The 27,759-nt window shown below is 45.3% G+C and overlaps 1 protein-coding gene across 3 annotated transcripts in view; it reads right to left on the reverse strand.

Annotated features, from left to right (window-relative positions):
- Positions 1–27,759, reverse strand: part of LOC121276439 (zinc finger protein 385D-like) — a 469,044-nt gene that overhangs the window by 375,962 nt on the left and 65,323 nt on the right. For all 3 annotated transcript variants that reach the window (XM_041184847.1, XM_041184845.1, XM_041184846.1), the window contains exon 2: positions 3,582–3,724. In XM_041184847.1, coding sequence (XP_041040781.1) covers positions 3,582–3,724 — 143 coding nt within the window. The remainder of the gene's footprint in view (positions 1–3,581; positions 3,725–27,759) is intronic.

Raw genomic sequence — 27,759 nt, forward strand, 5'->3', positions numbered from 1 at the left:
CAACAGTTCTCAATGAAAAGATCAAGAGAAGGTAAGAATCCAGAGGGAGGGGTCCAGTGGAGGGAGAATATTGGAGGTGGGTAAAAGGATCCGTTGAACGGGGGGAGGTCTCCTTCCCAAAGGAGTGAGCCCAGAGACGAAGATGGTGGAAGAAGAGTTCAGCATCGTGCCGAGCCTGAAATTCATTGAGATGAGGGCGTAAGGATATGAAACTAAGTCCTTTGCTAAACACTGAACGTTCAGCGTTGGAGAGGGGAAGGTCAGGGGGTATAGTGAATACATGTCTGGGGCTGGGATTGGAAGAAAGGGTGGGGACGGAGGGACAGGCGGGGTGGAGGGTCCTAGATGGGTGTTGGTGTCGATGAGTTGTTGGAGCTTGCGTTCCTTAGCACTTGAGAGAAAGAGAAAAAGTTTCTTGTTGAGGCGTCGGATGAGACGAAGAATAAAATGAAATTGGGGGACACGCAGCTTTGGAAAAGGGTATGGCGGTGCTGCTGGAGGGAGAGGTCGAGTGTGTTCATATGGCGGCGCATGGCACTGAGTGTGGATCTCAGACTGTGACGGGAACAGCAGTCCAAGAAACGTTTTATGTCCCAGAGATACCTATAATCCTGGGTGGGTTCGAAACATGAGGGGTGGAATTTCAGTTGAAATCCATGTGGGGTAAGTCGGATACGGAGACAGTCACTGAGAAAGGAGATATGGCTGTGAAAGCGGGTTTTAGTAAACACCTTGTCAAACACCAAGAGAGAAAAGGAAAGCAATGAAGGTGAACAAGGCAAAAGAGAGATACGGAAATCTTGTCGCAGAGACGAAAAGAACTTCTTCAAGGTAGGCATTTCTTGAAGAGTGGCAGTCAATTAAACAGAGAGATAAAAACAAAAAACTGCGGATGCTGGAAATCCAAAACAAAAACAGAATTACCTGGAAAAACTCAGCAAGTCTGGCAGCATTGGCGGAGAAGAAAAGAGTTGATGTTTCGAGTCCTCATGACCCTTCAACAGAACAGATTTTTCTTTACAAGGAGAGGGGTGAAATATAAGCTGGTTTAAGGTTGGGGTGGGGGTGGGGGAGAGAAGTGGGTGGGGGGTGTTGTTGTAGGGACAAGCAAGCAGTGATAGGAGCAGATCATCAAAAGATGTCACCGGCAAAAGAACAAAAGAACACAGTGGTGTTGAAGTTGATGATCTGCTCCTATCACTGCTTGCTTGTCCCTACAACAACACCCCCCCTCCACTTCTCTTCCCCCCCCCCCCACCCCCAACCTTAAACCAGCTTATATTTCACCCCTCTCCTTGTAAAGAAAAATCAATTCTGTTGAAGGGTCATGAGGACTCGAAACATCAACTCTTTTCTTCTCCGCCGATGCTGCCAGACCTGCTGAGTTTTTCCAGGTAATTCTGTTTTTGTTTTGGATTTCCAGCATCTGCAGTTTTTTGTTTTTATATCTATATCCCTTTGCAGACTCTTTGTATCCTCCTCACTCTTGCTTTCCTATCTATCTTTATATCATCAAGAAAATTGGCCACCATATAGTCAGCCCCTTCATCCAGGTCAATAACATAGATTGTAAATAGTTAAGGCCCCTGAATTGATCTCTGTGGCATTCCATCAGTTTGCCAAACTGAAAATGACCCATTTTTCCTGAATCTCCGTTTCCTGTGAGTTAGCCAATTCTCTACCCATGCTAATACATCGCCCCCAACACCATGAGCTCTTATCTTGTGCAGTAACCATTTATGTGGCACCTTATCAAATGCCTTTTAGAAATCCAAATACATTACATCTACTGGTTCTCCTTTATCCATCCTGCTTGATACATCCTCAAATAACTCTAATAGATGTGTAAAACACAATTTCCATTTCACAAAACCTTATGGATCTGGTCTGATTGTATATGATTTTCTAATGTCATGCTATTACCTGTTTAATAATAGATTCTGGCATTTTCCCAATGACAGATGTTAAACTAACTGTCCTGTAGTTTCCTGCTTTCGGTCTCCATCCTTTCTTGAAGCAGAATTTGCAGCTTTCCAAACTCATGGGACCTTTCCAGAATCTAAGGAGTTTTGGAAGATTAAAATCAATGCATTCACGGTTGCTGCAGTCACTTGCTTTAAGACCCTAGGATGCAGGTCATCAGATCCTGGGGACTTGACAGCCTTTAGTCCCATTAGTTTTCCTCGTGCTTTTTCCCCAGCAGTTGTGATTGTCTTAAGCTCCCCTCTCCCTTTTTCCCCTGGCTTTTCTACTATTCTTGGGGTGCTTTTTGTGTCTTCTATTGTGAAGACAGAGACAAAATGTTTGTTCAACATCACTGCCATTTCCTTTTTTCCCATTGTTAATTCCAAGGTTCACCAATTCAGGGAAAAATGTTCACTGTCACTAATACTTCCCTATTTTATATACTTGTAGAAGCTTTTACAGTCTTTTAAAAATATTTCTTGCTAGTTTTTACTCATACTCCAATAGTTATTTTTAGTCATTCTTTGCTGGTTTCTAAAATGTTCCTAACCTTCTGCTCTACCACGAATCTTTGCAGCATTTTACATTTTTTCTTTCAATTTGATACCATCCTTAACTTCCTTAGTTAGCCACAGATAGTGCATCTTTCTTATAAAGTCTTTCTTTCTCAATGTAATGCACTTTTGTTGAGAGTTATGAAATATCCCATTAAATGTCTGTTACTGCTTCTCTACCGCCTTAGTTTTCATCCTAATTTCCCCATTCCACCTTAGTCATCAGACACTTGCCTTTATTTAAATTTAAGGCACTAGTTCTGACCCAAATTTCTCACTCTCAAAGTCAATGTGAAATTCTATCATGTTATGATCACTCTTACATCGAGGGTCCTTTACCATGAGTGTTTTTTATTAATCCTGTCTCATTACACATTACCAGGTCTAAAATATCCTGTTCCCAGTTCAGTATAGAATGTATTAGCAGCTTGACAAATAACGTGTCAATATATTGAGAACTCTGTTCCTTGTTTTAGTACTAAAGATCTATAAAAATTCTGTCTTACAGGTGTAATATGTTACAAAGCATGTAGTTGTTTTACAATTTGCAAAATATATTTTGCACTCAGTGGCTCAAAGCACAGTACACTATATTTTCTGTATGAAAGGTTTATACATAATACACAGAGATTTCAATGCAATTTACTCATCAGAGAACATTTTTCAGTAAAAACAGAAAAAAACACAAAAAAAGTTGTTTTATATAGGAATTGACAGTGCTCTATATGCTATATTCAAACTCTCGAGAATGACTGAAAACAGGTTCTGCAGCAGCCACAGCTGTACCAAATGGTGCCTACACTCGTGCAACCTAAGAAGCAGCTTTATCACCAAGTAAAATTATAAACAATCTAAGAACATAAAATTCTTTACATTGGACATATTCTAAATAACTCAATACGCACTGGTACCATCATTTTCTCTTTCTGAAATATTAAAGCTGGCACTGTAATGTTTTCACAGCACTACCCCCAACTCCTGTCCAACACCCCCCACCCCCATACCCCTCCCTCTCAAAGTTAGCATCTGATCAACAACAGAGAATAGAAACAAAGAACTCACCGCATTAAAATTGGGGAATAGGCTGACCGCAGCAGCAGAGTCCAGTGGGAATGGAAGAAATGGTTTAACATCCAAGGCCGGCTGCATAGCTGGGACTGGCGGCCGCATTAAGGCAGGAAGCGCATTGCTTTGGCATGTGCCGCCTGCAGAGAAGAGACATAAGTCAACATTTATTTTAGCATGTTTTGTTGTGTTGTTTTTGCATTCCGTGTCAGGCTAAAGACAGCAGCCAAAACTGGAGAAAAAAAGCTTAAGAAACTGTTTCAGCCACCCACTTCAAAAAGTGCACCACGACAATTTCACTGCAGTTATCAACAGCACCGGAGAATGAATAATAGCACAGACAGATGTCCATTGCTGATTAATCCATGGACCAGAAGAAAATAAAATATTTTGGATGGTTGTGTTCAGAAGAGCGTAATTCATTCGAGGTACACTGACAGACAAGCTGATCTCTGCTGATAAAGCCTCACAGGCTGCTCACTACCCTGGGGTGAGCTCAAACCTGAAAGTAGGAGCGATTCCAAGACTCTGATCATCCAATTGAAATGAGGTTTTACATTCTGTGGGAAAAGTATGCAAATGAGCATGAAATCACAATACATACTGATGAGCAGCAGCATGTTTACATACCACTGCAAACCCGAAAATTTGTTTGCTTCTTGCCACAAGGCACAGCACTATCCTCTGTCAGCTGCCAAGAATATAAAATGGTTACAGACCTAAATAATACTGTGCTTTCAATTATTTTCCAAATTATAGCTCTTTTAATATTAATTGAAAACTAACTGAGTCAAAGGAATGGTTTTAAAGAAAAATAACTAAGTTAACAACATTCATTTCTGGGATGTATGCGCTGGACTGTAAAAGCTGCTGGTTGCTTTCCAATAGATATTAAAATTGAAATGTGATGGGAATATTTTATACCCACAACACATGGCTCAGATGTAAGTCCACAATTTGGCCAGCAGACTTCACTTTCTCCCCGCCCACCTTGATTCTGTTTAGTATAAATAGAATAGAATGCTTATTGTGACAGTATAACTGCATTCAGAATCACTGCAGCAATTGTTTCAATGGGAACATACATTTGCCAAAACAGGTTTGATGCATGTTCAGACACGTAGCTCATTGAGCACCGATTCGAAGTACATTTTTGTGAGGCGAAGGGAAGAGAAGGCATTTTTTTTAGAAATATGAATGTCACCAATAGATTCTCTGTTCCATTTCGGGCACAAAGTACCAGGATGAAGCACCCTGAGGTCTAGCATTGGAAAGTTTGGATATGAATTAAAGCTAAGACTCTGCTGCCCAGTAACCTGCCTTAACTTCAGCAGTTCTGTTGTACCAGAATCACATTTCCATTTCCCACGCCATACATTCTTGTGGCCTCTCCGATAAAAACTGCCAATTAAATGTCCGTTAGTGATGAATTATTGTCAGTTTGGTGCTGTGGACTCATGTCTACTGGCAATTGTGTTGAGGCTGCCCAATCGCATTTAACAGAAAACGCCTCCAGCTGGCACTGAGAACAGGCTTTGATCCATCAGTCTGAGCTGGATGTAAATCAAGATGCCGGAGGTCAAAGGGTAGTGTTCTCACTCCCCCCCGAGTCACTCACTTCCTATGGAAATACCATTGCAATGTTTTAATTGTTTGCAATATTAAATATGTTTATCTTGCATTAACATATCAACAGTTAAATTTCCTGTTAAGATTGTGAAGTTTTTAGTCAATGAAATTATCTGGAATATCAACAGGTCAGCTGTATCTCCTGATACACTTACATCTGGCTGTATCCCTATGTTGCTGCTTCTGGTAAAGCTATTCGATATGCAGCTTGTAGAAGTTGTGTGAGCCAAGGTGAGTCAGCTTCTGATTTTCCTTTTCCAGGATTGTTTCTCAGATCAGTGAAGATCATCAAGGGAAAGGTTAAATGCATTCTTGATCTGTGTACATTGAGTAAATCTTTTGTGGCCAGGAGACTCAACATGACAGTTTTCCATGGGGTTGCTTTTGATCCAAGTAAACAGAAAAGGCATGCTTTGCAATTGTTTTGTCTTTATAGACTTTCTTCGTAGGGAGTACTTCAGCTGAGAATTACTTGTGCCAAGAGCCAAGAGCACAGTTTCCCTTTCAATGCTGTGGGAATGTGCACAAAATAACAATTGTTTCCCTGTTTCACTAGCATATGTTCCTTCTGGTTATTTGTCAAAGCTTCTCATAAATTCTGCAAATCCTCTGCTCTACTTCTTTTCTTGCTAGCTCTCCTGAAAGTAAGCTGATTTCTCTGACTCACTTTTCCTCTCCAGCAATGACTTTGGAAAAGAACAACCCTGTAAAAACTGAAATGAGAAGAACTTCTATTAAAAATTAGATAAACTGTCTGTACAGCAATGTACAAAATGTCCTTAATAAAACAGGGGAAATAGAGGCAATAATATGCTGCAAGGAATCAGATATAGTTAAAATTACTGAATCCTTTGGACTTGCTCACAGCATGGGAGAGTGGAAGCAGATTGAAAGGAAAAAAGATAGCGGAACTGACTTTACAGTGGCTTTTTTACCTCAGCCATGACATTAACATCCCGCTTCCAGGTTTCACAACCAATGGAAAAGGGAGATGTGAGCATGACATGCACATAACTGTTAAAGCCTCAATATTTCAAGGAACCCCAGCCAGAGATCAGAAAAGATCGATTCAGCAATACTCAAGGTAGAGACTTGAATATCACTGATGGAGTCTCGACATGGAAAGGTTGACACTGTCACATGAGGGGACAATTTTCCTTTATTAAAATTTTTAAAATCAAACTGCTCTCCCTGAGGCAGCTTGTGCCTCAGGGAGATTTCTGCTTTCCTTCACGCGCAGTGCAGGCCCCGACTAAGCCTACTCTCCCCACCCGCACAGGGAGCGCTCAACACTTCCAGGTGCGTGTCTCACAGGGCAGGCCTTAATTGGCCCACCCACATAAAATGACGGCACACAGCCAATCGCGGGCAGCAATTGGCTGCACGCCCGCCTGCACCCACTCCTGCCCAATCCCGGCGACGGGGAGAAAGTTCTCCCCTGGGGTCAGAATTAAATATCACACAGCTACGTTGTACATAACACTTGATCATTTTGACTTGATGCCAGCAGCGACTAAAAAAATGATCATCTCCACAATGATAACTTTGAACTGTTTCCAATTTGCCAGTTCCAATTCATGTCTTTTATCTCCACAGGTTGGTCAGGTGTCATGCAGGAAATGATATTGGAGGAGGCCAAGGAGTCCTCAGAGGAGATCTGACATTCTGACTAAACACCTTCACATGAATTATGTGCACCCTCCACCAACGCAGAAACACACAACTTGGCGAGGTTGCCAAGGCAGGTAGTTGGGTTATCACATAGTGAGGAACACAGCACATGTGAGCAGGATCAGGTGTTGTTCCCAGGTACAGCACTGGAGAGCCCCATCAGAGGGCACAGGACACTCCAAGCTCCAATCAGCTGGACACAGATGCTGACCCTTGTGGGTCATCAACTATAAGGACAATTCTGAAGCAGCAGCAAGAAGTGCTTGGGATTCAGTCAGTACTTCCCAAAGCATTGTGCACCATTGCTAACATGAGTTCCATAATACCTCAGGCCTTTGGACTGATGTCAGCCCCATAGAAAGAGTGGACACTTGCACTGAGTAACAGATGTGGTAGTTAACAGAGTGCATGTTAGGCCTAACCAAAGGCTTTTACACACAGTCTGCCACTTCAGTGACTGAGCATAAGCTGGGGTAGAGAACTTCAAAGGTTCACAAACCTCTGAGTGAAGAAATTTCTGCTCATCTCAGTCTTAAATGATTGACCCCTTATCCTCAGATTGTGCCTCCATGTTCTAGATCCCCTATCAATGAGAAACAGTCTCTCAGTGTCTACCTTGTCAAGCCCCTTCAGAATCTTGTATGCTTCAATAAGATAACCACCCATTCTTCTAAACTCCAGAGAATTTAGACCCAACTTACTCAGCCTCTCATCATAGGAGAACCTGCTGATCTCAGGGGCCAATCTCCTGAACCTTCTCTGTACTGCCTCCAATGCAAGTATATCTGTCCTTAGATATGAAGGCCAAAACTGCACACTGTACACCAGGTGTGGTTTCACCAAAACCCTGTACAACTTCCAGCAAGTCCTCCTTATTCTTATACTCCAATTCCTTTGTAATGAAGGCCAATGTCATTTTTCTTCCTAATTGCTTTCTGTATCTGCAAGTCATTTACTGTGTTCCTTGTATGAGTACACCCTAATCTCTCTGAACATTGACTTTTAAACGTTGCATGCCTTTTAAAAAATATTCTACTTTTCTATTCTTATTACCAAAATCACACTTCCCCACATTATTGTGCATCTGCCACCTTGTTGCTTGCACATTTAAATTGTCTGTATCTCTTTGTGATCTACCTCACAGCTTACATTCCCACTTAGTTTTGTAATGTGAGCAAACTTGGATACATTACTCTTGGCCTCTTTATCTAAGTCATTAATATAGATTGTAAATACCTGAGGCCCCAGCACTGAACCTTGTGGTACTCTACTAATCACAGCTGGCCAACTTGAAAATGCCCCATTTATCCCGATTCACATTTCCTATCTGTTAACCAATCATCGATCCATATGAATATATTACCCTCAACTCCATGAAACCTTACCTTGCATCAAATGTCTTTTTAAAAATCCAAGTGTGCTATGGCCAGAATTTTGCAGCCCCATTGGCATTGGGCATCATGGTGGGTGGGGGGAAAATATGGTAAGATTGCCACAAGCCCCAATGCTGGGTCATCCAGGCACAAAGGCGTGACTACGCGCTGACATGTTTCACAAATGTACATGAGTGACATGCACCTGGTGAACTGCACTTTGCCTGAGGTTCAAGGTTTGTTTGCCCACCTTGCTTCAGGCAGCACTCGCAGTCATCAGCAATAGGTTTCACAGGCAGCGCCACATCACTTTTAGGGGGGCTCGGAGGCCGGTTTCTACCTACCAGATCAGCCATAAGACAGAGGTGGCTTTTCAACGGCAGGAGGGCCATGGCTTGCTTGGGGAAGGGGGAGAAGTGGCCTCAGGCAAGGGAAAAGGCTGCAGGGTGAGGACTGTACTGGAGAAGGGGGTATCCCAGGGTGTTTGGTGGGGGGGGAACACATGTTGATCTGTGCAAGCAGCCTCAAGATAGTGAGGGCTGAGGAGGCAGTTTCCAGAGGAGATGAGGCAGATGGAGATGTGAGAAATGTGTGGGAGAATGTGTGGTCATGTCTCTTGAGCTGGCAGTGGGTGAGATGCCAGTGCATGTAATGATGGCCTTGTGAGTGTATGAGTTTAGAGTGATAAGATGGTTGCCTTACCCTGGCAGCTCAGGTGAGATCATTCATCCATTTTCTGTACTGGACATCTGATCTTTTGTATGCAGCATTGCCACTGACCACTTCTGCCACAACCTCCCAAGCCGGAGTGGTGAAACTGATGGGCCTTCTGCAGTCAGAACAGGGATAGAGGACATCATGATGGCCTCCACAGTGTCCAGAAGGCATTCCAGGGATGCATTACTGAATCAGGGGCTGCATGCTTCTTGGCTTTTGGTGCCATGTCTTCAATGGAGCAGTCCTGGGCTACAAGCATTGAGAAATATGCCCATGGTTGCAGTTTTAATATGGCGCCCTGCAGCGAGGTAATGGCGTGGTAGGCAAATCAGAGGCTCCTCACCAGCGAGACGGTGTGTTTCCTGTGGCTGCATAATTAATGAGGCAGAAATGGGACAACACAGCATAAAAACCTGCCATGGATGTAGGGCTTCAGTTATGTCTGGGGATTTTGGACAGGCCTGTCTGGCAGACCCCAATGGGGGAAGGGGAGTGGGGATGGGGAAGGGGGGGTCCATGTTTTAGAGGCTGGAGGAAGGCTTATGCGGGTGCAATTTGGCAGGGGTGGGGTAGCATGTGCCTCTGATGGGCGCAGGGGTTTCTCAATCCAGAAGGAAAAAACAGTGGGCATAATTTCACCCATATTGGGCGGAGTCAGTGGTGGCGGGCAGGGGTGGTTGGGAGGGCGACTGCCACCCACGGTCAGGGAGATGAAGAGATGTGAAATTTGTTTTAAAATGTAATGAAACATGTCCCCTCATGTGACTGTCACAAGAGCAAGAACATGCTATTAATGAAAAATTAAAGTTTTTATTTTATTTTTATTTGCTTTTGGAAACATCATCCCGCCTGTGGATGAGATTTCCAAAAAGTGCAAAAGCCACTTAGCCTTTTCGCCTGCATGCCAACCGTAAGGTTGGACAGCAGGGGAAAAAATTATTTTAATTAACTTTTTAATGGCCATAATAAGCCTTTTAATTGTCGGTGGGCACGCTGCCAACTCTGGTGATTCACCTGCCCGCCAACTGTAACGTTGGATGGGCAACAAATAAACTCTGTTAATTGCACTGTTCGTGGGCTTAATTGCCTCTTAATTGTTGGCGGGCGCACTTCCAATTTAGCACATCTGTCAACTGAAATATGTGTGCGATAACCTCGGGAAGCTCGCCCAGCGTCATCGTGCATCATTTTATGCTCAGTCGGGTCGGGCACACACCCACCCACCGAGCTAAAAATTCTACCCAGTAAAAACTAGGAAATAAGAATAATGGTCCAAACTGGTCTTTTATGCCATAAAATGGGACACCAGTAAAACTGGGAAATAAGAGTACCTCTCCAAATTGATTTTTTCCTTCTGGGAAAGGAGTTACCCGCCTTCCTGTCCACTAGAAGCCCGTGGAGCGAAAGCTGCTGGGTTTCCCACCTTCTTTCCACCTTCTCTGCTGCACATATTATACTGGCAGGGGCGGGATCAGGCCCTTAAGAGGCCATTAATTGGCCGCTTAAGGGTCTCAATATGCCCAAAGGTGGGCGGGCTGCCTCATATAGGAGACCGGTCAGGGGGTGAGCCACCCCTTTTATTTTGTGGGTCCCCTCCACCTTCAAATATGGCAGCGGTGGGCCTTAAAATTCACACCATGGTTTTCTAAGAGCACTGCTAAGACTTTAATAAGCGGTTCCAGCATTTTCCTAACCATTGATGTCAGGCTACCTGGCCTGTAATTCCCTGAATTTTCTCTGCTTTTCCTGAATAATGTTTTTACACTTGTTAATTTCTAATCCAGTGGAACCACTTTAGAGTCTAGGGCCAGAATTTTGCCCTTGGCGGGTGGGCTGGGCAGGGGTGGGCAGGACCGGACTGCAATTTCACATTGGTGGGCCAATTAAGGCCCACCGACCGTGAAATGTGAGTGGTAGCGCTGAGCGCTGCCTGTGCTGGGGGCGGGGGGAGGAGGGCGAGGGGGCTGAGCATGAACTTTGCGAATGCATGCAAGTGAGCACTTCCTAATCTTCCTGAGGCAGCGTTGCAGCGTTGTTAAAAAAAGAAAATAAAAATGTAATAACACAAGACCCCTCTTGAGACACTGTCACATGAGCAGGGAAATGTTATTAATTCAATTGTAAAGCTTTGTGTTTTTCTTATTTACTTTTGGAAACCTCATCTCACCCATGGGTGAGGTTTCCAAAAAGATGCAAAGGCCGCTTGGCCTTTTTGACTGCCAGCCCACCATTAGGTTGGACAGGCAGTGAAAAATTTAGGTTAATTAATTACTTAATGGCCTTAACAGGCCTTTTAATTGTCGGCAGGTGCACTGCCGACTTCGGCACTCACCCACCAACTGAACTATCGCGTAACTGCACGTTAATGTCGGCACCCTCGCCTCGGCTGACGTCAATACACATCACATCATGCTCGAGCAGGTCAGGCGCACGCCCGCCCGCCGAGCTAAAATTTCTGCCCTAGGAAAGTTTGGAACATCATAAACAGTACATCCACTATCTCCGCAGCAACGTTTTTTTAGAACCCTAAGACGCATGTTATCAGATCCTGGGGATTTGTCAGCTTTTAGTCCTTCAAGCATTTCTGGTACCTCTTCTCTGATAATAAATGCTGATATTAATTAATTTGAGTTTTTGTTCTTATTAGCCCCTTTATTACCCTCTATCTCTGGGGTGTAATTTGTGTCTTCTACAGGGAAAACAGGCCCAACATATTTGCTTAACATCTTATTTCCCATGGTAATTTCTCCTGTCTCTGCCTCTAAGTGACCTTTATTTTATATACCTACTCTCCTCCATTTGATATACTTGTAAAAGCTCTTAAAATCAGTTTTTATATTCCTGGCTATTTTTTTCTCAATTCCCTTATCATCAACTTTTTGATTACCCTTTGCTGGTTTCTCAAACTGTCCCAGTCCCTAGACTTACTGTTATTCCTTACAGTATTATAAGCCTTTTATTTTAAAGTAATACTGATCATAACTTCCCTAGTAGATCACAGCTGGATCTTTCCCACTGAGTTTTTGTTTTTGATGGAAAATATTGTTGTTAAAAATTTTGAATAATTTCTTTTAAGTAAAAATAAAGTATGAAAAGGGAGAGAAAGAATTTGTAATTTTACAAGGGCAGTCACTTGGGGTGTCACCTCCACCTCCCACACATAAAATGGGAGACAGGTCAGAGCAGGTGAGAAGGCAGCAGACAGGCCATGCACTGCATCTTATGAGCTCCAACCCACTTTCAAACATAAACACTTTCATTTTTATATAGCATCTCTCACTCAGGACATTCCAAAGCACTTTACAATAAAGTATTTTTGAAGTGTAGTCACTTTTGTAATGTAGGAAATGTGGTGGCCAATCTGTGCACAGCAAGCTCCCACAAAAAGCAATGAAACATGTGGCCAGAGTATCTGCTTTAGATGTTAGTTGGTGGAAAAGGTCAAGCACTGGGAGAACTTTCCTGCTCTTCTTTGACTAATGCCAAAAGCATCATATCTTTTACCCACCTGACAGGGTAGATGGGACTTTGGTTTAATGCCTCTTCTGGATAGCGTCACCTCCAAAAGTGCAACACATCCTAAGCACTGCACAGAAGTGGTAGCCTTGAATATACGATCAAGTCTTTGGAATGGCGCTTGAGCCCACAACCCCTTGACTCAGAGGCAAGAGTACTACCACTTGGACCTGAACTGAAGTAAGATTGTTGATCCTTGCTGACATCCTCTCTATCATCCTCAATAAGTGTGCCTTGAAACTGACTTCTGTCCAATGTCATAGTTTCCGTTTTTTATTTCCTTTTCCTTGGACATGTATGTTCACTTTCCCCCTAAGTAAGGTGATCCCATTTACCATTCCAACAGTTGCCCTTGAAGAGGGAGCTTCTAAAGGCATATAAGTTTCTCTTAACTTACCTTATCCATCATTTTGAAAACTAACAACTAACCCATAATAATTAATAGGATTTCCAGTACAGCTATTCTGTAATCTTCTCCATGTTACAAAATTATGAAATAAATTCCTAAAATCTTTGGTAATTCTTTGTCATTGTCTTTGATCTCTCCAAAGCATGTAACATAGCCTGGCAATATGCAAGCTACCAGCAAATAAACTTTCACCAAAATAATGCTCATGCCCTTTTAGTTTCTTCTCAAATCTGTAGTTGATGGCTTATCCTCTGGCTTTTATTGCATAAATTCTGAGATCTCTCATCTACTGTCGCACAGTTTTGAGAAGAAACAAAATGACATTAGGGGCAGGGTTTTTAGGGCGGCAAGCTGATGGGATCAGCGGGCCTGGTTTGGCCGGGGAACGGACCGCCCACCGCGATCGGCCCCTGACCGCTAATTCATTCTGGTTGGCCAATTAACGGCCAATCAGCGTGATGTCCGCACTGAAATGATCAGTGCTGGCGGGGTGGTGACGGGAGGAGGGTGAGCGCTGAAGCGTGAGGGTCAGCGTGGGCATGGGCGAGCGCTCACAGGAAGATCCATGAAGGCAGAGAGCTGCCTCAGGGAGCTGAAGACCTGAACAACCTGAAATAAAGGTCACAGAAACCAGAAAAATTGCCCAAGTTTCATAACTAGTCACCTGAAAATGTAGATAATGAAAATGTTGTCCACAGGAATTTATTTTTATTTTAATTCATCACGAAAGCCTCATCTCACACATGGATGAGGTTTCCTGAAAAATGCAAAGGTTGCCTGGCCTATTCACCCACCCACCAACTGTAACGTTGGATGGGCAATGAAAAGTCTCATTTAATTGCACCATTAATGGGCTTAATTGCCCTCTTAATTGTCAGCGGGCACGCTTCCGAGTTTAGTGTGTGCCCGCCAGCCGAAATATCGCACAAGTGCACAATGACGTTGGGACGACATCATGTGCTATTTTACACTTGAGCGGGTCAGGTGTGCACTCGCCTGTTCAGCGAAAAATTCTGCCCTAGGTGTAACTTTGGTGGCTGTCCTGATATGTGTGCCTTGTTCTGCTCCAAGTCACTGGGAATGGATGTCTTTCTCTTCCACTGCTCCTCTGACTCATTAGGTGGCAGAGTTGTACAACACACAACACTCAATGACCAGCCTGCGAGTTTCAGGAGAGCTTTATCATAGGTTTCTCTGTGTTCTGGCATCTGAAATGCAGCTAATTTGTGTTTAGTGATGACCCTAATGACTGCATGGGATTCATTCTATTGGCACTCCACCGATTTTTGTGGCTGTTAGAAAAGTGTCATGAGCCAGGTTTCAAGAGAATAACCTTGGCCTACTATGACACAACCTTTCCCATCTTTATGACTTGAATAATCTTGGCACTGAAGGCCACATTAAAATGGAGGCATCTTGGCTACCTGGGAAGTTGGTATTCACTCCTAGATCACGTGTAACTGATCACAGGCACATTTTAATAGAATACAAGGCTTTGTTGCTCATGAAAACAGGGGAATCGTGAACAGCAGCCTATAGGCACACATGAGTGCTGTCAGTTGGAATGCGCAATAAATGCTAACTTAGCCTGTGAAGCTCAGATCCCCATGAAAGAATAAATGAAAAAAAAGATGATTGGTTTTGGGGAAACCCAGTTATGCAATAAAAAACTACTGCTTGACCATTTTAATGCAGGCTGCCCATACAGAAAGCAGAAAGCGGCTTACCCTATTAAATATTGCATCCGTCACTTGTCGGTTACATATGTTAACTGCAGGTTGTGTGATGTTTGTGATGTTCCCTGTGGCAGCTTGCATTGAGCCAGAGGTACAACAGTTCAGGCTGTGGTTGCAATGACAGCCACCAGCAGTGCAATTCCTGTAGTAGAGGTTGCTTAGATATTAGTTTCCAGGAAGCAGTACAACTATATCATTGCTTCTCAAGTGAGCTGAGACCTAATTGGGACAATTCTCTTCATGAAGGCGCGCTGCAGTCCATAGACATGGCTTCCTGCTGATAGCAATCTAGCTCAGGCGTAATCTCACTTGACTAGCCATTCCTCTGTTCCCCCTGATCTTCTATTATTCCCCAATAGGAATCCTATTATTTTGTTAATTAGAAGGTCCATATTAAAAATGATCATTTTGACAATTAAAAAAAATTTGTGTAAAATGCTGGCCAAAATCCTTCAAAAACAACTTTGAAGAAACAAGTTGCCAAAATAACCTGAAAAAGAAATCTAAACTGAGATTGTAGATTCAATTTATAATCAGTCACCCTTGAAAGACTGACCTCTTATCAGCATAGAACAGACCTCTCTGCAATGCTCCCTGTATCCTGATGGCAATACACAGCCTATTGTCAGCAAGAATCATAGAAAATTCCCTGTATAAATATTTGCATGAAATAATGATTCATTTCAGTATTGTGATAAAGTTTGTTTTTATCAATAACTTTGTCCGCTGCTTTATGCCATCCTGCCCCAGAAATGATTGTTTTGTGCTGGTGAGAAGAGCCCAGGTGATTGGGTTCTCTGCAGATTTCATCACCCTGTGGTGATCAGAAAATATATAATTTTTACAGCAAATACACTTGCTAGATGTGGCATGTTTGCACACACAGCAAGCTCAAAATTGGGCCAAATATATCCAGGCCAGTGTGCAGCATAGTATAGTCAATCAATTCATACAAACTAAATTGAGTGGCCACAATATGCAATATACATTTGATTGTTTTATGAAAGAAATTTGCTATTGCTCTGAATAGTTGTTATGCAGTATTGCAGTGCTCCATGCAAATTGTAATGTAAAAGATTATTATTAATATGTAAAGGAGACACCAATGTGCTACACCGCATTGGGACTTACTACAAAGCCAACAAGGGGTAGGTCAGTACACTTCTGTACGCAATAGGTAGTTGTGCAGACAATATCCTAGTCAGACAAGGGATTGACAAGGTAACAACTGCATATGATGAAGTAATTAAAGCATTCAATGCCTACTTCAGTCTCAAGAAAAGTACTATTGTTGAGCAGGCAATGTTTAATAAGTGCACCCAGTGGCCAGGGGAAAAGCGTGGAGTCATTTATTAATGATCTATACTGACTGGCAGAAAATTGCGAATACAGCAACTTAAAGGAAGAATTAATTCGAGATGGCATCGTTTTTGGAGTTTTAGGGCAAAATCATCCCAGATTTGCACTAAGTGCAGACGTAAAAAAAAGTTGTTTTAACCACTTGGCACAATGGCAGGTTTTCACGCTGTATCGTCCCCTGCCTGGTGCCTCCTGTCTCATTAATAATGCAGTCGCGGGAAACATGCCAAATCACTGGCAGCCGGGCTTGGATTTCCCCATCATGCCATTAACTCACTGCTTCCTCACTGCAGGTGCCATATTTGAAGCACGCCAGAGCGCAGCCCACCATGTCTACAGACCAGGACGGCTCCAGGCGACATTTGACTTCAAAAGCAAAGAAGACGGCAGCCCCCAAATTTAGTGAGGTCTCTCTGGGGCACCTGCAGGGCGCCGTGGAAGGCCGCAGCGATGTCCTCTACCCACACTCTGGTCACAGGAGGTCCACCAGAGATACCAATCTTGCCAGGGAGATGATGGCAGTGGTGCTCAACGCCAGCAGAACACAGAGGAGGTCAGCCATCCAGTGCAGGAAGAGGATGAATGATCTCATTCGTTCCACCAGGGTAAGTCAACCACTTCATCACTCAACTCACACACTCACAAATCCATCACACATCCACAGGGATCTCACACCTCAAGGGACAACACCACTAACTCTCTCACGCACCCTTACATCTCCATCAGACTCATATCCACTGGAGCTCGCATCCTCAACCTGTCCGTGGCTCGGCTCATCACACAAATTTTCCATGCAGTGCCATGTGTCCTGCTCACACTCTCGCCATCTGTTTTCCTATAGGAAAAGCTAGCTCACAACAGCAGGGAGAGGTCCCAGACCTGGGGGGAGGAGGGGAGGAGGGGGGAGGGTGGAGTGGCCCACAATAGGCCCCTCACTCACTTTGAGGAGTGTACCATCATGCTGACTGGTGAGGACATGGACAGTACCTGTGGCGATAGTGAGGTTGGTGGTGATTACCCACGTGAGGATCCTGCACCACATCATCCCTCTCTCAAGGCAAATGTGAGTGCTCTCTCTCTGGCTTATGACTCTCTTGCCAATCACTAATTATCTCTACTTTCGTTCACAGGGAGCTCTGCCAAACGAGTGATACTCTCAGCCAGCCAATCCCTCAGCTCCATCCGTGTCCTCAACTCTAGCAAAGAGGAGACATCCTCCATTGAAGAGCTGGAAATAAGCAGCTTGGAAGACCCTCCACAGTGCTTACCCACACCTGCACCAGCACAGAGATAAACGCCTCAGTGGGACTTAGATGTGGAGCAGGCTCAGGTTCACAATCTGGTGGTCACCACACAGACACGTGTTGGCAGCAGGAAGCAGGTTCGGCTGAGCTCCCCAGCACTCAGAGGACTGCAGGGGAAGAGGCATCTGTGAGGTCTGAGTCAGATGACTAGCCTCTGGATTCAGCTTTCCAACTCATCATGGAGAGTCAGCAGAAAGCGGGGAACATCACACAGAGCTCTTGAAAGCCCTCAACAGAGTGGCACATGAAATGGAGGAATGTGTCTGCCTGATCTGTGATGAAATGATCCCTCATGTGTGCATATGGAGGTCTCCATGGGAAGCAAAACGTGGAGATGTGCGCAGACCTGCACTCCATCACGGTAGCCATGAGTGAGTTTCTGCAGTGGGAAACAGTGCAAGAGGGAAACGGGGCACCTCAATGTCCTCCACGTACTCCTTCCCCTCAAGGAGTCAGAATGGGGCCCTTGGGCACCCGAAGGGAGGAAGATGGGTAACTGGACACCTCTGGGTCATCCACTCAGGAATCTCAGAAGCTGTCCGCTCCCCCTGAGTTCCTTTTGCTTATGACCCCCTCATCCTCATCCTCTGTCACTGCAGAGGGAGCAGCTGGCCCACAGGAGGACAGCCAAAGGAAGTTGGAGCTCTTAACGCTTCAGCTCTCCAGAGGACACCCGTTGAAGTCATCAGAGGCCAACAATTGCACAGGCTGTCTCCACCCCTGCTGTGGATGTCAGGGCAGCACCTAAAATAAGTGATAGGCCTAGAAAAACTAAGCAATTCTGATCACAAATGGTTGCATGAGTGAACATATTTTGTCACTTTATAATCTGAAAATATATTCACTTTCACTGAGCAATGTGTAGTGGTGTCTTTCAGCTTCATTGACAGGCTTCACAAGTCTTCCCACTGCATCCCTCTCCACGAGCAGTTCAGCTGCACGCAGCTGGACCACGGGTGATTCTGGAGGGAGAAGTGTGTGTGGTAGGGACTTTCCGAGCCTCGTACAAGCACTCTCCAACACAGGCAGGGCCTTCATCAATCACACTCATCTCACTGTCCTGAGCATTTTCAATGCTGTCTGTTGGGGCTCTCTTTCAGTTGTCCACCTGAGCTGACCTGCGTCTCTGCTCACCCACTGATAGCACTCCCATGCAGCACCTGTGCCTGTCCAATGCCGTGTTTTATAACAGCATATAGAGGGGAACTCGGAGGTGAGTACACAGTAATGCTGTGGAGCACTCGCCTGGGTCGCCTGTTGGACTTCAAGGTTGAGGTACATTTGGGAGGGTGGAGGTGGGGGCAAGGTGCGTTTTGTGGGGGGCAATGGTTGAAGGTAGCGCACAAGCCACATGTGGGGTGGGAGGTAGGGTGGGCGAAGGAAGTGGCCACACATTAGGGAAACCTTGTATAAAATGACTATTCCTCTGCAGCTGACACAGTTCAGGCGCAGCCACAATGATATGATTGGAGTCAGGTCTCTAGCTTATCTGCCCACTCAAGCAATGCAGAGGCATCAAAATGCCACCAAATGCTCTAAAGCTTTTCATCCCTTGGGGACAGATTGCAAAGTCCTGAGCATTTTAGTGGACTGCAGAACAGTTGGACGACTGCACTCGTTGTACAATCTCCTTGCTAAAGCTGGCCGTGGAGCAGTCACTGCTGGAGGTGCTCACAGCCCCTTGCAATGTCAGCATCCCGGTTTGGACCAGTCTCCCCCATGGTTCAAGCTAACAGTGCAGCCATGCAGTGTGCGTTAGGAGAATGCCTGCGTCTGAGCTGAGAGCACAGCATGTGGTCCAGTGGGCAAAGCTGCTGCCAATCGATCGGGTGAAGTGAGGCGCAGGTGTGTGGGGTTTCATGCAGTCATGCAGCGCATAAACTTTGACCATCCGAGTAATGACCAGCACTCTCCAGGATGCTTTGAGGGGCCTTCAGACTTAGCCAAGAGATGTTCCTTGTACACCCATGCTAACGCACTTGTCCCTCTCTTTCATCCTGCAGGAGGAGTACAGCAGAATCATTGAGCTTGGTGAACTAGCCTCAAGTGTACAGAGAGTGGAGACGACAGAGAAGAAAATGACTGAGGCTCCTAGCTGCGCAGAGGGAGGAGCAGCAACCTCAGGAAGAAGGGATGGCTGGGACTCTCGCACATACCGCCAAAGAGCCACAGTGAGCCGTCACTGGTCGGCACCTAGCTAGACCCAGGGTCTATAGACACCGCCTTTTCTTCCTGCAGATAACTGAGAACCAGTGTCGCCATAGATTGTGCCTGTCGAGGGAACTGGTTGCTCACATCTGCCAGTTACTGCAAGATTTGGCGCCATGGGGACATGGAGGGCATCCACTGCCAGAGGCTCTGAAAGTGACCATGGCTCTCAATTTCTATTCCAGTGGCTCCTTTCAGGGCTCCACAGGCAACCTCTGTGGGATAAGCCTCCACCCACAAATGCATCCATTAGGTCATGGGTGTCATGTGCGTGAGGGCACAACTTTGTGCATTTCACCCAGGACCAGCACTACCAGGACGCAAGAGCGATTGGATTTGCTCAGATCTCGGGTTTCCCACAGGTGCAGGATGCCATCGACTGCACTGGCTCAGATCTCCATCACAACACGTGGTTAACTATGTCAACCATAAGGGATTCCATTCACTGAATGTGCAGCTGTTGCGCGACCACCACAAACGCATCCTGCAGGTCTGCACTCGGTTCCCAGGGAGTGTGCACGACGCCTATGTTCTCAGTCGGCCACAGATCCCTGAAGACTTTCAGGATCCACAGAAGCTGCAGGGATGGCTCTTCTGGGATAAGGGCTACCCGCAGAGGCCGTGGCTGATGACACCCATGCAGCGGCCTCAGACTGCAGCAAAGCGAAGGTATAATGGGGCCCATGCTGCAACTCACAACTTGGTGGAGCAAGCTATTGGGATGCTGAAAATGAGGTTCTGGTGCCTGGACTGGTCTGGTGGAGCCCTGTAATACAGTCCGTAGAGTGTGACACACATCATCATCGCCTGCTTTGCCCTTTACAACCTGGCGCTGCAATGGAGAGAGGAACTGGCTGAGGAGATTAAGGAGTTGGAGGTCTCCTTCGATGAGGGTGTCAATAGCAATGAGGGTGAGGAGGTTCTCGAAGGAGACGATGACAGAGCGAGGCCCTCGCACTGGCCAGACAAGGCTGGCATGCTCAGGAGGCCCTAATGGCTGCTGGGTTTATGGAGGATGATGACAACATGCAGTGAGAAGACACCATAGACCCTCAAATTGCATCTATGAACATTTGAATCCAGTCTGGCCGAAAGGCAGCTCGCTTAAACTCTGTGATCAGGGTCATATCATAGAGATGCAGCTGAACCTTTGTCCGCCTTCAGCACTTGACCCCTTCAGGAGCACAGCATCACTGGTCACAGATGTTGACGAGATGGGGCCAGCCCCACCTTAAAGGTGCTGAGAGCACACAGAGAGAATGACGGAACTCCAGGGAGTATGAGTCTGGACCATCACTAGCCCTGGACTGAGACACCTGCCTTTATCTTGTGCAGAAAGGTTTCACATCTGAGCGACACAAACACTGCTCATCAGAACCAGGGAGCCACAGGTAGGGAGACATTCTTTGCAGTTTATTAACGCTAGTGAACATGATGTGCAAGTTATTAACATCTGTGCCCAGGCTGTGCAACTACATCTTCTTCACTTTCCTAACCCTGCCGCTACGTCTTGGTGCTCCCTGGACATCCACAGCGGAGGTGGAGGCAGCCTGCTGACTGTAACACCCTGTCTGTCATGACCTTGATGGGCGTCTTCTGGAGGGCCGCGACCCGGAGGACCATGGCCTGATTTTGGTGTCCTGCTGTGTGGCAATGGCACTCACCTCGACCTATGGAGCTGGAACTGCTGAGGTCACAGGAAGAGGAGATTCGAATGGGCTGGACAATTCCGGAGTCACCTGGGAGGATGGCCCCGAGGTGTGCACCTGCAGATCCTCCTCCTTATGGGTGCCCAAGGGCCCCAGGCTGACTGCTTGAGGAGAAGGAGAAGCTGGAGTCAGATTGAGCTGCCCCACGCCCTGCTTGCGTACACACTGTTGGAGGCCAACTATGGTATCAGCGATGGAGTTGAGCCCATGCAGCAGTGCAGGAGCAACGTCCTGGACAAAGGTCCCCATGGTGGCTGCCATCCTACCAGTGTTGACCTTGGTGCATTGGCATGCTGGCACTATCTCCTCTGTCTGAACATGGACGGACTACTCCATCCTGCCTCACAATCTGAGGAGTGCAGTGGACATCCCTCCCAAGCCGGATTTGTGATGTTGCTGCTCATCGTGTGGCCAAAGCAGGGGTAGAGGACATCAAGGTGGGCCTCCACTGCACCCAAAAGCTGCTCGAGGAGTGTGTCATTGAACCTGGGGGCTGTAGGCCGCTTGCTTTTCAGGGCCATGTCTTCTCTGCTGCAGTCGTGGGCTGGAAGCACTGAGATGTGTGCATGCGGCTGGACTTTAAATATGGCGCCCGGCGTGCTGAAACAGCGAGGTGAATGGGAGCCCACCCACCATGGAAATAGTGTGTTTCCCGGGAATGCATACTTAATGTGGCGGGTTTGGGACGACACGGTGTGAAAAATTGCCATTGTGGCTGGCGGGTAAGACGTTGTTTTACCTGCCTGCTACTGCAACTAGTGCAAATCTGGGACGATTCCACCCTTACTTGATGGACATAAAACATATTTTAAGCTAGTTACTGGAACTGGCTTTTCAGTTCTTTCCGATGCTGAACCGTTGGTTGGAGAGAGATCATGTTCAGCCATTAAGTGTACAGCTCCATGGACCAGGAGGTATACAGCTTAAAGTCATGTGGCAGATGACTGCAACACTTCAATATGAAGAGAGGAGAAGCACTGAAATGTTATACATTACATAACCTAGTACCAGGGTTGTTCATTTTTAAGTTGAAGAGTTTGCACAGACTTACAATTGAGCTGCAGAGTTGAGGTTAACCAAGAGCAAACTAAAGGTTTTAGATCTGAATTTCCACAATTGTTCAAAGAGCTAGGGAAGCTGAAAACAGCTCATCACATCACCATCCATCCTGAAGCAAGGCCAGTATGTTTGTTTACGCTGAGAAAAGTTCCTCACCTGCTTCTGCAGCAAGGAAAGCAGGAAATTAACTCAATGTTATGGCAAGGAATAATCTCACCTACAACAAAACCTACAAGTTGGTGTTCAGGCATGGTTCCAGTACCAAAATCAAATTGATCACTAAGAAACTGTGTAGATTCCACAGAGTTGAATAACATTGTTGAAGGGGAAGTTCATCCAATGTCATCTGTGGATAAGCGTCTGGCAAAGCTGAGAAAGAGTTTGATTTTCACTGAACTAAGCCCAAATAGTGGCTTTTGGAAATCACCATTAGATGAAGAATCCAAATTACTTAAACCTTTATTATACCATTTGGAAAATAACGCTTTAGCAGATTACCTTTTGGTATCATGTCTGCACCTGAGATTTTGCAGCGAATGATGACATATATCCTGGAAGAATTGGAAGGAATAATATGCCATATGGATGACATCCTAATCCATGGTTCCACTACAGCCGGGCATGAAGACAGCGTGAGAGGTGTGCTACAACATCTACGAGCAAGAACCTACCCTTAATAACAAATGAGAGTTCTCAAAACCGACTATAAAATTCCTAGGGCATTTTGTACGTGTCAAGGGTCAGTGAAGATCCTCAGAAAACTAGAGAGATCAAAGAATTTCCACCTCCTTGAAATGTCATAGAGCTCCAACCATTTATGTGGATGATGAATCAAGTGGGGAAGTTCTTACCCAATTTTCCAAATATAAATGAGCCATTACGTCAGCTGCTAAGACAGGACCAGGCTTGGTGCAGGGAAGAAGGCCAACAAGTGTCATTTGAAAGGACTAAGGAAATGTTAATATCACCAGAAATAGTGGCTCATTATGAACCAGAAGTATGTATAATTGTTGCCGCAGGTGCACCATCGACTGGATTGGGGGCTGTACTTTTCCTGGGTTCACAAGAAGTTTGCAGCCTACGTCCTTGGGCCTTCAATTCACAATTAAGACTGAGCACAAACTTTTGGTTACTTAATTAAATGAGAAGAATGAGGAAAGATGCCACCAAGGGTGCAAAGATTTCATTGAGATTGATGATATTTGATAGTACAACTGACAACATGCAAGGGAAGAAAGAGAGCTACAGTTGGTGCATTGTTGCATATTCCTGTAGTAAAGCCAGAACAAGGGGATATAAATTTTGTTGAAGGCATAGAGACCTTTACTTCACTAATAACCAAATATCTACAAGCTACAACACTATGTTTAAATGTGATCAGAAATGCACAAATATGAGATGAGGAATGTGCTCAATCCATGAGTACTGCTTCAGAGTCTGGCTGAAATAAACGCCACAACATCCTACTCTGAGGGAGGCAACATTTTGAGCAAAAAAGACACCTCAGTGTTGTGGACGACTTGCTGATTTATAACAAGAGGCTGGTTATACCTGGAGTCTTATGGCTCAGTATTCTTCAGAGATTACACCAAGGTCATGTGGGTATCATGAAGTGCTGTCTAGAGTGAGAAATTCTGTCTGGCAGCCAGGGCTCTCCAATTCATTGGAGATAATGACACCCAAGTGCATCATGTGTGTTATTCAACAGCAAGAGCAGAGGGAACCACTAATGACATCCTCATTTCCATCCAGACTGCGGGAACATCTCAGGATGGATCTTTTTGATCAGAGGGAAATGTTTTTGATAGTGGTCGACTACTAGTCAAGGTAGATAGAGGAAAATTTCTACATGGTCATATTTCTGAGATTGTCATTGCATTGTTGAAAGAAATTTTTGCTACACATGGGATTCCAGACCACATCATTTTGGACAATGGCCCACAGTTTGATCATAAATAATTCAGGAAATTCGCTGAATCTTACGAGTTTGTCCACATGACAAGCTCGCAGAGATACATGCAAGCAAATACTGAGGCCAAAAGGTGAGTGCAGACGGTAAAGGCTTTATTCAAAAAGAATGATAACATTAACCTGGCACTGCTCAGTTATCATTCTGCTTCCCCCTCCACAAGGAACTGGTTCCATGCAAGCTTTAAATGGGAAGGAGACTGAGGACTCAACTTCCTACTCTTCCACACATTCTTATGCTATGTCTGACCGCAGCAGATTTGGACAAGGTGAGGAAGAAAGAGGATGATACTGTTCCAGTCAAATGCAGAACTACAATAATTGCCACAGGTTACACAAGTTCCAGACCTCCAGCCTGGCCAGTCGATGCGTATTCGTGATCAAGCTTGTCAAGTCCAAGTTCTTGAGAAAACACCACGTCCGTGATCCTATCTTGTGGAGACAGAAAACGGTATAGTGTGAAGGAACAGGAGTGCACTAGTTTCTACAAGGAGGCGACATTCTACAAAATTGAGCAATTCTTCTGGAGACCTGGAAGATGGCCTGGACGGGTGATCTGGTATCCTCTGAAAATTCTCATTCTGCCCAATAGAGTTCAAGAGAATGTGTGGAGAGCTCAAATTTTCAATCTCTTCCGAGAGAGCTGAGAACACGACCAGATAGACTGGTAAAGCTGCCACAGCAGTTGTCTCTGTGAATGAGAGATGAAGTCAGAGATTTGAGGGGAGATGTAGTGTAATGGGTTAATGTGAATATGCAAATAAGATAGTTCACATAATCTTGGAGAAGTGATATAAGATCACATGACTATTGTGATCAGGTTCTCTCTTGCAGCCTCATGGCAAGGATGAAATCTCATTCCAGATGTAGTTATTCTTTGTTGTGTTTTAAATAAAGTTAATGTTAAACCCTATCTCAGAATACCCCAACAATAATCATTGGCAATGCCTTGAACCCAAGAGTATTATAGAAATGTTTACAAGTACCAGCTATTCTGTATAAGCCATTATGCTTGTGGTAATACTTGAAGCCTTCAGTTTTTATTAAATATTAACTCAAATTATACTGAGGGGGTTGGGGGTCAATGAATAGCATTTTTGATAGTCAAGAACAGCCTGCTGTAAAGCTCTGCCAAAACTAGCCATGTTGAGTACCTCTGTCTATAAATTACATTGTAATTTAGGCTTAAAATTATTATAAAAAAAGCACATTTTGATATTTTGTTGAGGAGACTAAATTTTGGCTGTTCATGCAATAACCGATGTTCACTTAGCTGAAGTGTATTGGGAACTGCTCTCATTATTGGGTGCAATGGTCTAAGGCCTGTTTTTCAGCCAGTGCATTGTCGCAAGCTGAATGCATTGCTGGGGCTCGATATGGTGTAAAAGCTACACAAGGCTCACTAAGGGCCTGTATGTATTTTAATTGAGCCCAACTCTATAATCTGGTTGGAATGCTTGTGCTGCGTAATGACGGTATTAAAAAACGCTTCCTTGAGTGGTCCTGGCTTCATAATATGGCCATCCAAACTACCTTATCATTGGACCTAAGTTCTGATCATTAAACAAAAACAGAATTACCTGAGAAAACTCAGCAGGTCTGGCACCATCGGCGGAGAAGAAAAGAGTTGACGTTTCGAGTCCTCATGACCCTTTAACAGAACTGATTGAATATTAGGAAAGGGGTGAAATATAAGCTGGTTTAAGGTGGGGTGGGGGGTGGTGGGGTGGGTGGGGGGGTGGTGGGGGTTGGCGATGAGGGGAGAGAAGTGGGGGGGGTGTGGTTGTAGGGACAAGCAAGCAGTGATAGGAGCTGATAATCAAAAGATGTCACAGACAGAGAAACAAAGAAGTGTTGAAGGTGGTGATATTATCTAAACGAATGTGCTAATTAAGAATGGATGGCAGGGCACTCAAGGTACAGCTCTAGTGGGGTTGGTTTGGAAAGACTAGTCCGGCATACAAGATTTAAAAATAATGGAAATAGGTGGGAAAAGAAAAATCTATATAATTTATTGGAAAAAACAAAAGGAGGGGGGAAGAAACGGAAAAGGGGTGGGGATGGAGGAGGGAGTTCAAGATCTAAAGTTGTTGAATTCAATATTCAGTCCGGAAGGCTGTAAAATGCTTAGTCGGAAGATGAGGTGCTGTTCCTCCAGTTTGCTTTGGGCTTCACTGGAACAATGCAGCAAGCCAAGAACAGACATGTGGGCAAGAGAGTATGGTGGAGTGTTAAGATGGCAAGCGACAGGGAGGTCTTTCTTGCAGACAGACCGCAGGTGTTCTGCAAAGCGGTCGCCCAGTTTACGTTTGGTCTCTCCAATGTAGAGGAGACCGCATTGGGAGCAACGAATGCAGTAGACTAAGTTGGGGGAAATGCAAGTGAAATGCTGCTTCACTTGAAAGGAATGTTTGGGCCCTTGGATGGTGAGGACAGAGGAAGTGAAGGGGCAGGCGTTGCATCTTTTGTGTGGGCATGGGGAGATGCCATAGGTAGGGGTTGAGGAGTAGGGGGTGATGGAGGAGTGGACCAGGGTGTCCCGGAGGGAACGATCCCTACGGAATGCCACCAGAGGTTAAAGGGAAGATGTGTTTGGTGGTGACATCATGCTGGAGTTAGCGGAAATGGCAGAGGATGATCCTTTGAATGCGGAGGCTGTGGGGTGATAAGTGAGGGCAAGGGGGACCCTATCATATTTCTGGGAGGGAGGAGAAGGCGTGAGGGCAGGTGCGCAGGAGATGGGCCGGACACAGTTGAGGGCCTGTTAACGACCTTGGATGGAAAACCTCGGTTAAGGAAGAAGGAGGACATGTCAGAGGAACTGTTTTTGAAGGTAGCATCATCAGAACAGATGCGACGGAGGTGAAGGAATTGAGAGAATGGGATGGAGTCCTTACAGGAAGGGGGGTGTGAGGAGCTGTTGTCGAGTAGCTGTGGGTTCAGTAGGCTTGCAATGGATATTGGTGGACAGTCTATCACCAGAAATTGAGACAGAGAGGTCAAGGAAGGGAGGGGAAGTGTCAGAGATGGACCACGTGAAAATGATGGAGGGGTGGAGATTGGAAGCTAATAAATATTTCCAAGTCCCGACGAGAGCACGATGCAGCACCGAAGTAATCATCGATGTACCGGAGAAAGAGTTGTGGGAGGGGGCCAGAGTAGGACTGGAACAAGGAATGTTCCACATACCCCATAAAGAGACAGGCATAGCTGGGGCCCATGCAGGTACCCATAGCCACACCTTTTATTTGGAGGAAATGAGAGGAGTTGAAGGAGAAATTGTTCAGTGTGAGAACAAGTTCAGCCAGACGGAGGAGTGTAGTGGTGGATGGGGATTGTTCGGGCCTCTGTTCGAGGAAGAAGCTAAGGGCCCTCAGACCATCCTGGTGGGGGATGGAGGTGTAGAGGAATTGGACGTCCATGGTGAAGAGGAAGCGGTTGAGGGCAGGGAACTGGAAATTGTTGATGTGATGTAAGGTGTCAGAGGAATCACAGATGTAGGTAGGAAGGGACTGGA

Source organism: Carcharodon carcharias, chromosome 3 (genome assembly GCF_017639515.1).
Source record: "Carcharodon carcharias isolate sCarCar2 chromosome 3, sCarCar2.pri, whole genome shotgun sequence".
NCBI classification, from domain to species: Eukaryota; Metazoa; Chordata; class Chondrichthyes; order Lamniformes; family Lamnidae; genus Carcharodon; species Carcharodon carcharias.